Below are 12,143 nucleotides of genomic sequence, written 5' to 3' on the forward strand. Positions count from 1 at the left end.
CGGGAGCAAAAATCGGGGACAGCGGCGAAAGAAACTTGCAAGAATCGTCGCGCAATGCGGCCACCGGGAATGCAGCACGATGGGGGAGACGTAGGAGAGCACTCACTCTTTCCTAGATTATGAACAAAAGAAGACCAGTGAGACACCCTTCCAATCTTTGGCAGAAGGCCTGATAGAGTCGTTAGCTCGAGAAGCTTGGAGGAATCAACACTTTTGACAGCCTGCTCCTTGACAGAGTGGGCTGACATAAGACCAAGCAGGTGAAAAATCGTAACGGAACGGAAATTTGGAACAGTAACACTAACCGAGCATGAGATGCGCTGGATGAGATGATAGACTAGGAGACTAGGAAGAGATATGATAGAACATCCTGTTCAATTCAAGTAATCTAGAATTAATAATATACAAGCCTGAAGGCAGAGATATGAGTACAAGGTAGAAAAATAACGGAATTTCAGAGTACCAGTCAGAGTCCAAGCGATTGAGTTAAGTAAGCAAGGAAACAGAAAGAGACCGATTTTGTGATGTATGGTTACAGTGTTACGAACAGTAATTTATATATCTGAAGACTGTAGGTTCCAGTGCCAGTCCCAGATCAAGTTAGCTCCCGGGCTTTTCCGTAAGTTATCAGTGCAAGGTTTTGGCCGAAAGGTTGGATCCTCCCCGGATTAGCACCGGTGGAAGGGCCGAAGGGGGCAATGCCAGGTCCGCCAGTACAATTGTATCGTGCTTATGTATTGAGGGTGTATTCAGTACAGTAATTGTCATTGTGTTACCCTCATCCCGGCAATTGGTCAATTCTTGGTCGATGCATCTACTCCGTACAGCCAGACGGACTGGGCGACGCAGTGCCCTTAAAGCTCCCCAGCGGCTGAAGCTGTAAGGTCCCATTTCATGAGCTGATATACTAGAAGTGGTGTATCTAACCACTGGATCCCAGAGATAGAGCTATTCAATCAAGGCTTGTGGGTGGCAAACCATGCCCCCAGCTGCGCAGCGTTCCGTGGTTCTTTTCTGTATTATTGATCTGCCATGTGCATATAGCAGCACACTATCACACTTTGTAAACGCACAAGCATGCTCCTCAACTTCGATATCCTCCCAAGTTTTGCCGCAGTTAAGCTGCAGTATCAATGCTTGAATATGTCCATACATGCACTTTAATCCATCCCAGCTGGTCGATGCTTATGATAATTTTCGTGGGCAAGTTCACTCCTCCTTCTCAATGACCGCCGGGGCCTTGATCTCACGGCCTTTGAGGAATTCCAGCCCCTCACCGCCCTAATAACCAGTTGTCTTAGTCTCCATTGTGTCATGGCGCGGAATGCGTACCAGAGGGGGTGTACTTACGTAGCTGATCAGTGGTGAGACTTCAACACCAACGGCTTCACCCTCAGTGACGACAACACCACCAGCCTTCTCAATCCAACGCTGTCCCTGGTTCATGATGTCCGCCTTGCTGGTGTCAGGGTCGTCTTCGCCAGTGCCCCGAGCGTTCTTCAGTGGCGAGAATTCGTCCTCCCGGCGCACTTCGATGCATGCAAACTTCTCCAGTGGCGTCATGGGGAAGACGTCGAAGACAAACTGCTCGAGCTTGACGCCGTTGGGCTTTTCCGGCTTGAAGAACTCGCCAGTCTCGGTGTTGATGCAGGGAATCTTCTTGCGGGCCACGTGGTGAGGCAGCTTGTGGCTCCATGTCTCAATCGATTCAAAGAAACGGAACGAGTAGTAGTGGTTGACAATGTTCGCCGCACGGAACTTGAGCACGTCGGGTTGCTTAGGGTCTTTGGCCTCAGCTGTCTCCTTATCGATCTCGGAGTACTCCACGACGTCGGGCTTGCCATTCTTCTGGAGAATCAAGCCCACGGACTCAGTAGCATTGCGCTTCCGGACTACCTTGGTAGCTATATCAACGTTCTTCGAGGCGGCGAACCCGATGAAAACGGGGTCAGCAACCTTGACGAGGCAGTTATCGACACAGTATGTGTGAATGTGCTCGATTCCACGCTTGCGCATATCCTCTCTGACGCCGGAGGTGATAAGGGCCAGATAAATACCACCGTTGCCGTCGGGAGCCACGGCTGCCTATATAAGAGTGGTCAGAACCCAAGATCCCTAGCGGTCGAAAACAATCCAACTCAACGTACCTTGGATTTGCTCTCCATCAGGATCTTGCCCTCGTTGGAGATACAAGGCAAGACGCCCTGCTCAAAAATGACCACATTGCTCTTGTCCAACCCGAAGTAGTTGTGCTTGCGGAAGAATTCCTCAGTTGGTTTGCGAGTAGGACCACTGGTCATCACATACCATGGGATGGCAGCGTCCTTCCCGGTAACCTTCTTGGCCAAAAGCTGCAACTTGACGATGCGCTCCGCCTGAATCTGGAAGAGAGACTTGTGGCTCGGAAGGCCGATGTCGAAGCAGCCCTTAGGATCGGAGCTACCCAGGCGCGTTCCCTGCCCACCAGCCATCAGGACCACAGCCACCTTGTTGTCCGCAGTCAACTGAAGTCCTTCCTTATACCATCTCTGGATGTCGCTAGGGTCCGAATCCAGGATAGAGGCAGTAGCCACGTCAGGGAGGGGTTCCAGGGAGGCAGGACCTTCCTGGGCCTTTGGAGGGTTCAAGGCCTTGTCGGCCAACTCATTGATCCGGTTGGGGTCGAAATTGCTCAGTTGGTGAAAAAGCTGGGTCTTCTCCGCGGACTTCAATTCGTCGACGAAGGCGAAAACGTGACCTTGTTTGGCATCAATATACTTCTGTCTGAGCTGCTGGAATTCTTCGGGCGATGGCTCCCGAAGAGCGTTCTCGGGCTGGCTGTGGAAAAGGTTGGAGACGGTCTCCTTGATGGCGGCGGCAGCCATGATGAACAGCGATACTTCAAGAAGGAAATCAAAGGGTATCAGAGGCAAGGATAGACTGACGGGAGGAGGTATAGAAAAGAGCGAAGAACTGGGGGAGAGCAAGAATGAAGGAAGAGGAAAAGGAGGAAGATGGAGGGGGGACGAAGGAGAGGAAGCTGTTATGAGCGCGGGGTGAACTGGGAAGAGGAGGGATTGGAGGGGGAGGGGGAGGGGAAGATCGGCTCTTAAGAAAAACAACCTACGTAACTGAGTACAACAACCAAACCAACAGACTGGGATGAAACCAGCAAAAATCATGACTTAGTTGTTATTATTATTATTATTGTTATTAACCACTATTAATTTTATTATTAGTACTACTTCGACTACGGAGGTATGTACCATGATTGATTGATTGATTGTTGCCCCCAATCCTGTCACTGACCGCCAGAAAGACCCCTGGTTTCAGGGGATCGATCATTCTTAGTACAGTACAATTAATTATTTTTAGACTCAACTATGGGTTGGAGTCTTGGAGAGTCAGGAAAACGGAAGATGCAAGGCCTCAAGCGGAGGGAGGAGGGGCCAAGCTGGACAACACAGCCAATCTGCGGTAGGAGGCGGGGCATACCATCGTATAATATTGCGTGGAGCCAGCCCAGTCTGACCTACGGTCTCACCTCCAAGGCTACTTACTTCAAGGTTCACTAAATCGACAACCGCATCTATGTTCTCTAGGATGACCAATCCAGCCAGACGAAAGGTCATATGTGATTTGAACAAGCTTGCACGTCTCCATGACAGCTCCCGAGCCTGGCTGAATGGGCGAAAGCTCGGTACTGCACAAAAGGACTTGCTTACCAGAAAGGCTTGAAGGCAGAAAGGCCGGTAGTGTACAAAATTACTGTGCATAGTAAGCTAGGTTGGTATACATCATTTCATAGCCATGAAGGTCTTTGTCTTGTCTTTCCTTGATCGCTTGGTCATCGGCGTCGGCGATCCCGATACCGATCATCGTCACGACGTTCATACCGCCGGTCGCCATACGAGTCTTTCCGTACTGGACTCCGGCTGTGCGATCGATTTCGGTAGCGACTACGGTAAGAGTCTCGCCGGGGACTTCGACTAGCTCGTCTATCACGGCGCTCGTTCCGCTGAGGACTTCGGCTGTATGACCTGTCTCGACGAGGAGGAGACGGGCGTCCAGGCTCCTTCTTGTCGAAGACCATCGAATAGTCCTCCCGGCGACGTGCATTGTTGTTGTCAGCAGCTCGGTACTGGCGTTTCTTCTCAAGTCCAGCTACACCGCCAAACCCACCCCGCTGACCACTGCGCTTGGTAATGGTTGCGTTACGCCAACTTTCCGATAGTTTTGATACCTAGTGCATCGAGTGGTCAGCAGCGCCCGGCGAAAAAGTGCGAGGTAGTACTGCTTACACTTTGCGAGAAATCAACATGGATGCGGTGGTCGTCAATTAGAACACCCTGCATCTTGAAGTAGGCCTGTTCACAGTCCTTTTGATTCTCGAATTCGATAAATGCATATTGCAGGCTGTCGCCTGTTCGCTTGTCCCGAATCACTTCACACGAGAGAATTGGGCCGAAGCGACTGAAGATTAGGTTGAGGTCCTCATCTGGAATCGTGTGTTAGTTTAGCTTGAGTTGAACAGCATAGGGCAGAGATGATGAAGAGAGTATGGGATTGTACCTTGGGTGACTGGGTTCAGCTTGCAGACGAACAATACATTCTCTGGTGGCTTTACCTCGGCAAATGGAAGGTCGCCTACCATCTCTAGGGTCAATGCCTGCGCTCTGGCCTCACGCTCCCGTCGTAGCCTTTCCAATGCCTCTTCATCCATATTGTCGTCGAGATCCTCGTCATCTGCGATCCGCACCGTAGCCAATTGCGCCTTGGATGGCACCGGGCTCTCCGCTGGCTCCACCAGTCCCGGGGGGTCATTGAAAGGATCATCGAGAATCACCGTGTGACGAATCCTGATATCCTTGAGTGGCCGCCCGCGATCATCGATGAAGGCTTCGTTTACCTTCTCTAGAACGTCGAATCCTTCCACGACCTTGCCAAAGATCACTGCCTTGCCATCTAAGTAGTCGAGACCCTCACCGAGAGTTATGAGAAACTGGCTGCCGGCAATGCGTAGATCCGGATCGTCGGGAGAAGGAACAGTCGCCATGCTCACAGTGCCTCGCTCTTCGTGTTTCAATTTAGGAGGGATTGGGAGCGAGAAGGTGCGCTGGGAGGAACCTTGCAACAAACCCCAGATCGAGGATCCGCCATCGCTCTCGGGGGAATCAGGTCCCAAGGGATCACCGGTTTGAAAGGTAAAATTCTTTTGGACGCTGTGGACGGGCGAAAAATTGTAGTACTTGACTTTGCATAGCTTCAGGAAGCTACAGCGGGAGACCATAGATAGCTTAGTTTTCGTTCAGCCACTCGACTTGTACGCGCGCAGGAGAGCATGACAAGAGTACCAATATGAAGGGATGACACAGAAAGAACTGGAAAGGGGACACATACTTCTCGCAAGCCTTTGGCGACTCGTCGACCAGCAAATCAATGACGATGTCGCCGAGAGAGGTTTCCAGCAGGACGCTCATGGCGGATCCCCGGTAGTTGCGGGTGATTTCGCGAGGATCGACGGTGCGTAAGACAAAAACAGAAAAAGAGGGTGAAAAAGAACCAAAGGGGAGAAGATGCAAGTGATCCGAATGAAGAGAAGAACCAGGAAGGCCTGGGGAGGGGGGGGGGGGGGATCAAATTGGAAGCTGCCAAAAGGACGAGCGGGAATTACTTGTAAGAGGGAGGATGATTTGAAGCAGGCCAGGCAAGGTACGAAGTTATGATGCGGAGCCGCTACTAGTACGCTGCCGCCCAGCCTATTCCTACTTGAGTCGAGCGTCGGCGGCCCACCGTCGTAGATCGCTGTCCGACTGTCTACTGTACATACTCATACATGTACGCTTCTGATGGATTGTGTACTCCGGAGTAGTCAATCAACTGTTGGAGTGGTGGAGTACAGCTACTGTATAATACTGCTGCTTCTTGGTCCTTCTTATTCTGTTCCTATAGTATTTCAAACTGCTTATATTGCTGCTGCTGCCATCACTACCACCACTACTACCACCACTATTCCACATGATTTCAATCGATCTATCATCGGACTGTTTGAGGCCTTGATTGAGTTAAATCAACCTGTTCCAGATCAACAACCACCATTCTCGGAGAAGGAACTGCCTGCCTGTTTCCAGCAGTCACAAAAAGTTCTTCACATCCTTTCCTCATTTTACCAACCCCACTCCTACAAGTCACTCGATTGACAGCGATTCGATGCCCCAGCGGTCATACAAGCCCCGAAAGAAGCATTCGCCGCTGAATCAATCATCTTCGACAGTTTCGAGGTGTTCTTGCTATCGGATGGTTGTTCCGGCGCCCCTCTCGTGTAACCGCCGTTACTTTGGGACTGGAGCCGGATATCTTCCGGGAAACCCCGTTGGACGAACAACTTAGGGGTACAAGATAGTGCTTGCGCTAGGCCTGGACCGAGATTCAGCTGGCAATTGTGTGTTGTTTTATTTCTTGCCTGCGATCTGGTCGCTCGAACCTGTCGGCAACTTATCCTTTGCTCAGCTCATTAAGTACAGTACAACGAGTATTGTTCCCGGCGCCGATGTGCCGCCGGTCTCATCCAACTCCCAGGACAGAGTGGTCTGTCTGCCTTGGGGCCTTGGAGGTATTTCGTTCACTTTCAGGCCTCGCCTTGGAGATGACTTCAGCTTGAAGCTCCCAACCTACCTTAAAACCCAGAGATACCGTCTGAAACCCATGGTGAAAGCCTTCCCACACTTATTTGGTTCTACTTCTTGTAGTTTCACTACAGGGGCGTTGAAAATAACGGGCGGTCTCCTGCAGCTAGGTCCAACAGCAGTTCAATAACCCACCCCATCAGCACTTTTGCAGATATGACAAAGCTGATTCGATGGGGAAACACACGTGGTGCTCACTAGAATGGATGGTATCTCGTTATCTCTAGAATGATCATCATATTGATGATTCCCCGTAACGCCTGGAACTATCGAGACCCCAGCATGGGTTCAATGAGTTTCACTGGGTCTTGGTATCTTGTGGCTGGTCCTATTGCCAATGACAGCTTTCTGGTCCAATCACTGACTGATAATGGTCCTAAATTGAACGGAAGACATTCGGGTCATGACGCCCTTCCTCGATCTTTGGGACTTTTAGAAGGGCAATCTGCTCTCCTCCCTCTTAGGACCGCTGCTTCTTATTTACTTTTTCCTTGTCTCCTTTCTCCTGTGCCTCCCATTGTCGCCGCGTCCCATCCTACGGGCGGAAACCGCAGGGAACCTATAGTCGACTCATCTCGAGCTTCATCTGACAATTGATCGACGTCCCATGTTCGATCTCGATATTGGTTGAAAAGGGACGACACTAGTACCTTAGCTCAACCACCTCCTTTCCACATGTTGCCTGCACCAAAGCTCCCGCAATGGCTGCGAATGGATTGGTTTCGATCTGGACCAATCGTTCTGTGAAAGTCCTGCAGGTTTGAGCACAAGCAGATGTCGACAAGGCCCTGTCAGTCAGTGACAATGTGCACCGGGCTCGTGCCCCTGACCTTCCTGCATACTTAGTCGATCTTTTCTTCTTTGCCCCACAGTTCAGTCAACCCTCGTCGAGTTGCGAGAGTTGGTCACCTTCATCTTATTCGTTCTCAGACTGTATTCTTTTTTCTCTCTCCATTTTTTGAGGCTTTCTTGATCGCCTACGGCCAGATTTTGTTGTTCTGGTAGACTTGACGCTTTCCCAGCCCTCTAACAAGAGAGACCCAGGGAGCCTTAAGCCTTGCACGATACGTAGACCCGGATCCAGACCTAGGCTGGCGATCTTTGCTTGACGCTACTAATGCTAGTCAACCACTCCATATTGCCATGCCAGGGCTCCGCTCACTTATTCGGGCTTGGCGGTTGAGCCACATTGGCGCGTTGCTGGAACACAGCCGATCTTAGGACTCAGTCTTTGCTCTGAACTCTCATCCTAAGGCATAGCAGCCAAGCTTTCCGAGACATCGGTGTAATATCCGCAGATCATGCGGTCCGTTTGCATCGTGCTCTGGATCATTCGAGTTCTTCTTTTTATTCTTGGCCCCGGAATTCTATCTCTCTTTGCCGAAGCTGCTCGTGGACCTGATCGCTGCCGATCCGACCTAAGCTGAGAGAAGTTAACTATACGATGTCAAAAGTACCAGTCAAGACCAGACCGCCAAGAGGAGTTTGTTTGATGCTTGAAAATAGCAGGCGTCAGGCCAATGAGCTTTGCATATCAACCATTGTTCAAGCAGAGAGCAAACATCCACACGTTCGTTGCTTCCGCGTCCGGTCAATAGCTTGGTATTCGCGCTGGAGGCGCTCATGCAAACGTAGGCGGTGGCTGTCCGCTCATCGAGGCTGTCCTGGCCGGTCGCTTCTGACGCAGGGCCCTATCGCTGGCTACAAAATATCATCATTCAAAGACCTGGACCAGTGGTGGAAGCAGCACATGTGGAGTTCACGTTGGCATCTATTTGCTGAGACCAACCCTGGAGATCTCAGTCTGCCCAGCTGGAGTGATAGGCTTGACTGTGGTTTTCTATCAGGCCATTTCTACAACTGGTGCAACGTTACCCTGACTTTGTGACACTGAGGTCCCTACAACGCCGGGATATTTTGTCTCTCTGTTCTTCTATCATTGTGTCATGGAGACCAGACCTGAATCTCTGGACACATCATTACTGTTTTCCTTTGTTCTTTGTTTTTCTTCTTTTTTCAATGTTCTTTTTTGCCCTCTTTAATTCTTTGCCTGAATGAGATGCAGCACGGTTGTTTGCATGGTGCTCTCATTTGTACGCCCAGCAGTCAGAAGAAACAGCTATCAAACTGACCACACTCTCTCGAATGAGAAAGCGACCTAATTCCCTTTCTAGGTCTAGGGGCTTCGGTAGGGGAAGACTTTGTTCTCTCTGAAAACTGCCTGCCAGCAGTCGATTTCTTTTCTCGAAATGATGAAATAAGACATCAGGGGAAAGAAAAAAGAAAGAAAGGAAAAAAAAAAAAACAAGGTGAAGGCCCAGGCTTTCTTTCAGGATCCATACACACCACTAACAAATGGACTTAAAACTGGCCTTGCTTCCGGCTACAGCCCTCTCACCCTTCCTGGTTCCTTTTTCAATACTTAGGGGATGGACCGAATATCTTGATTGCAACAATCCCTGATCTATAGACCTTTTTATGCTCCTTGGTAACCTTCTGAGAAGCTTTTTTTCCTTCCGTAAACTTGTCTCGAATACATGTGAGTCTCGGATTCGGGAAACACCATGTTTTCGCCCACGCTGACGGATGAAGTAATGGCTCACTCTATATACCCCCGGGAGGAGGAGGTTGGCTTTGATTCACAATCTAAGCGAGATGCTCTACCGATACCCACGCGCACCAGTCGAGGCGATAGCTATCAGGACATGGTGGACAGAGCTGGGTGTCAGAGTCCCAGTCCCGAGATCGACAGCAAGAGTCGAAACTCGACACGCCGCCGAATTCAGGTAGCGGTAAGTTTGGCTCCCCTTGTTCTTCCTCTTCTTGTCTCAGCTTCCTCCAAAACTGTCGAAGGAGAAGGTCATGACTTACGAGTTGTCAGTGTAATCGTTGCCGAAAAAGAAAAATCAAATGCAGCGGCGACAACGGTGATGGGCAGGGCTGCTCCAACTGTCGCAGCTCTGGAAATGCCAATTGTCAGTTCTTGAGGGTGAGTCCAGAGAGCGTTTACACTCTTGGGGGCAATAGTCAAAGCTTACTTTCAACGCAGGTTAATTCTTCAATGGTGCAGGCGAGAGTGAGCTGGCCATATCCAGTGATGAATGCTACGATGTCCCCTTCTCACCGACATGGGTCGTATGTGCAGTCAATGCCACCAAAGACGATCGCTACTACGTCAGGGAGCCCTTCGACTATGCGCGTAAAGCCTTTCGAGCGGGCACCCGGCTATGGCTGTGGGTCAGCTGAGTCGCAGCTGCCCGCTGGTCGACAGTCGTTTGGGTGCGTTGACCACGCCGCTCACTACGAGGAGGAACCCAGGATGTACAGCCCACAGACTTCGGGGTACATGGTCTCTGGGGTACCGCAGAGCGTCATGGCGGAGTATTGTGGGCTCACATTGAGTCCCAGAGCGTGGAGTCCTAACGTGTACTTTGGCCGGAGCCCTAGCCCAGGCATGTTCGCAGAACACGAGGGCGGGAGTTCCTTGTCTCAACCTCTATATCCCTACATGTTCTCGGGACCTCCAAGTCAAATCACCGATGGCCCTCCGATTGTGCCAACCATGAGCTCTACCTCCGTCGAGGGCCAAGGGGTGGATCGGACGCTTCCTGACCCCACGAGTCGAAGTCAGGTTTCACAGTGTCCTGCTGAATTTACACTCACGCCCGAAGTTCTTACGCTCCCCGAGACCGTGGATCATCGAGCCGGGGTAGGTTGGAATTACAAAAGCGCCACCGCCTCTAACAATGATGTTCTTTCCTCAGTTCAACGGTTTCCGAACGAAGCCCTAGGAGGCAGTCCCATCTCTCGGACGAGGACGAGCGCGCAAGACATGGTCTTTGGAACTCCTTTGCTCACGACCATTGGTGCACCTCCTATTTTGAACTCCTCTGCCGGGCCACTTGCTGGCTTGGAGACGGCCACTGCGAGCGAAGATTTTCGGGGAAGTAGGGATGGTGGTCAAGCCACGAGAACGCTCGCGCAGAATCATCTTTCCGACGCCGGCTCTGACATCTACGTATACAGCAGCAGCGAAAGGAGGGACAAGCACTCTTACAAGACGGATGGGTCAGCATCAGTGCTGATGAACGGGCTACCCTACACGCGCCCCGGGCCGGGGCTCTATGGGCCACCGATGACTACCACGCCAGTCTGCCGCCCTGCTACAGTGATCTATGCACCGCCGATACCACCGCTACATCATCCCAGCGATTTCTAACCCTTCGGAAAAGGGGGCCAATGTGGCAGGCAAGCGCAAGTGCGCTGGGAAATATGAATGAGCGGTAACCGACAGCAAGACTGTTGGTACGTGACACAAGAGCTGAAACAAACGTGATCGGCTCGACTCAACAAATATTGGGGTTGCCCCAGTCCCTGTTCATTTGAGGATGGAGGGGGACGTGTCATCTCCCCCCCCCCTGATTAATTCTAGACATGGAAAGGTAAAATTAATACTGAGCATTGGTGGCAGTTCCCCCCATGGTAATTTCAGCACTCGCAGACAATGCGCTGGCTCTTTGTTACATTATTTTCTCCCTAGAGCGAAAGAAGAAACCCAAAAATGGAAGGGGAAAAAAAGGCATCTTACACTAATACTAGGGATTGTGTTGGATTTGTGATTCCCAGGACTTGCTCGGTGTTGTTGTTTTGTGTTTTGTTTTTTATTGCCAGTAATTGGCACGACTGGGGAGGTTCATCCGTTTTATCTTATGGCTGATTGTCTTTGCTTCGCTTTGTTTTGTTTTGTTTTTCTTTTTCTTGGTTTCAGGGTGGCTACTATCTTGTCTCCTGTAGATGTTGATCTCGCTCAGTTGGGACTTGGTTATTGTAACGCGTTTTTGTTGTTGTTGCTTATATTTCCGAGGACTTGTCCATGCTACCCAGAGAGAGTGTGAGTGAGTGAGTGAGTGGTAATATATCTGATAGTTGGCAGCCTGACTGGGGGTTACACTGCTGGTACTAACATACTGTTGGTGACCCCTACAGCCTTAATATGATATTGTATATACCTACAGAGGGGGAAATCCATGGCCATAACCATATCCAACCATAAACTCTCTCCCAGCTCCCCAGCTCCCCTTCTTCCTTCTCCGTTCTTCTCCTCGGACCCATCCCGAAAAACAAGGAAAAAAATAAGAAACCACCACCCATTGGAGAAAAAATCCTTCCCATCATCTCCAAGTGATCTAAACCCCGACCTCCCGGATCTCATCCCGCAAGCAAAGCAAGTCACCTAAGGCCCGTGCTTTAACTTTCCAACGGTGCGACTTCTCTTTCTCTTGCCTTGTGCACCCGGAGGATCTCAGACATGGGGCTAGAAGGACTTAACGGAAGTAAGCAAGTAAAGTAAGTAAGTAAGCTGGAAAGAACACGATTCTGTAACCTCGCTCCAGCTCGGACCTCTCATACCCTCGTCCAGGGTCTGTCTGTCTGTCTCTCTTTTGTCTGTTCTATTGGTTTCTTGGCCTTACCCAACTC

At 50.6% G+C, this 12,143-nt stretch overlaps 3 protein-coding genes across 3 annotated transcripts; 1 reads left to right on the forward strand and 2 right to left on the reverse strand.

The window, feature by feature from the left end:
• Positions 1-724: 724 nt before the first annotated feature.
• On the reverse strand, positions 725-3,159 carry ASPACDRAFT_125573 (UDP-N-acetylglucosamine diphosphorylase). Its single transcript, XM_020196828.1, has 3 exons — positions 2,148-3,159; positions 1,351-2,085; positions 725-1,281 (listed from the first exon to the last, which is right to left on the reverse strand). The coding sequence occupies exons 1-3, from the start codon at positions 2,862-2,864 to the stop codon at positions 1,210-1,212; spliced, it is 1,524 nt and encodes a 507-aa protein (XP_020052479.1). The 5' UTR covers positions 2,865-3,159; the 3' UTR covers positions 725-1,209.
• A 382-nt stretch (positions 3,160-3,541) lies between these two features.
• ASPACDRAFT_125576 (uncharacterized protein) lies at positions 3,542-5,608 on the reverse strand. Its single transcript, XM_020196829.1, has 4 exons — positions 5,380-5,608; positions 4,552-5,252; positions 4,281-4,477; positions 3,542-4,222 (listed from the first exon to the last, which is right to left on the reverse strand). Exons 1-4 carry the CDS (start codon positions 5,457-5,459, stop codon positions 3,827-3,829), a joined length of 1,374 nt encoding a protein of 457 aa, XP_020052480.1. The 5' UTR covers positions 5,460-5,608; the 3' UTR covers positions 3,542-3,826.
• A 3,952-nt stretch (positions 5,609-9,560) lies between these two features.
• ASPACDRAFT_81382 (uncharacterized protein) lies at positions 9,561-11,062 on the forward strand. The gene is made up of 2 exons (XM_020205865.1): positions 9,561-9,654; positions 9,715-11,062. The coding sequence occupies exon 2, from the start codon at positions 9,775-9,777 to the stop codon at positions 10,882-10,884; it is 1,110 nt and encodes a 369-aa protein (XP_020052481.1). The 5' UTR covers positions 9,561-9,654; positions 9,715-9,774; the 3' UTR covers positions 10,885-11,062.
• Positions 11,063-12,143: the final 1,081 nt, after the last annotated feature.

The sequence above is a fragment of the Aspergillus aculeatus genome (genome assembly GCF_001890905.1).
Source record: "Aspergillus aculeatus ATCC 16872 unplaced genomic scaffold ASPACscaffold_17, whole genome shotgun sequence".
Taxonomy (NCBI): domain Eukaryota; kingdom Fungi; phylum Ascomycota; class Eurotiomycetes; order Eurotiales; family Aspergillaceae; genus Aspergillus; species Aspergillus aculeatus.

Coding starts and splice junctions, on each gene's coding strand:
- ASPACDRAFT_125573 (XM_020196828.1), bottom strand. CDS start 2,864: ATGGCTGCCGCCGCCATCAAGGAGACCGTCTCCAACCTTTTCCACAGC. Junction 2,086..2,147: donor TGATGGAGAGCAAATCCAAG/GTACGTTGAGTT, acceptor ACTCTTATATAG/GCAGCCGTGGCTCCCGACGG. Junction 1,282..1,350: donor TCTCACCACTGATCAGCTAC/GTAAGTACACCC, acceptor ACTGGTTATTAG/GGCGGTGAGGGGCTGGAATT.
- ASPACDRAFT_81382 (XM_020205865.1), top strand. CDS start 9,775: ATGTCCCCTTCTCACCGACATGGGTCGTATGTGCAGTCAATGCCACCA.
- ASPACDRAFT_125576 (XM_020196829.1), bottom strand. CDS start 5,459: ATGAGCGTCCTGCTGGAAACCTCTCTCGGCGACATCGTCATTGATTTG. Junction 5,253..5,379: donor TCGCCAAAGGCTTGCGAGAA/GTATGTGTCCCC, acceptor CTCCCGCTGTAG/CTTCCTGAAGCTATGCAAAG. Junction 4,478..4,551: donor GCTGAACCCAGTCACCCAAG/GTACAATCCCAT, acceptor ACACGATTCCAG/ATGAGGACCTCAACCTAATC.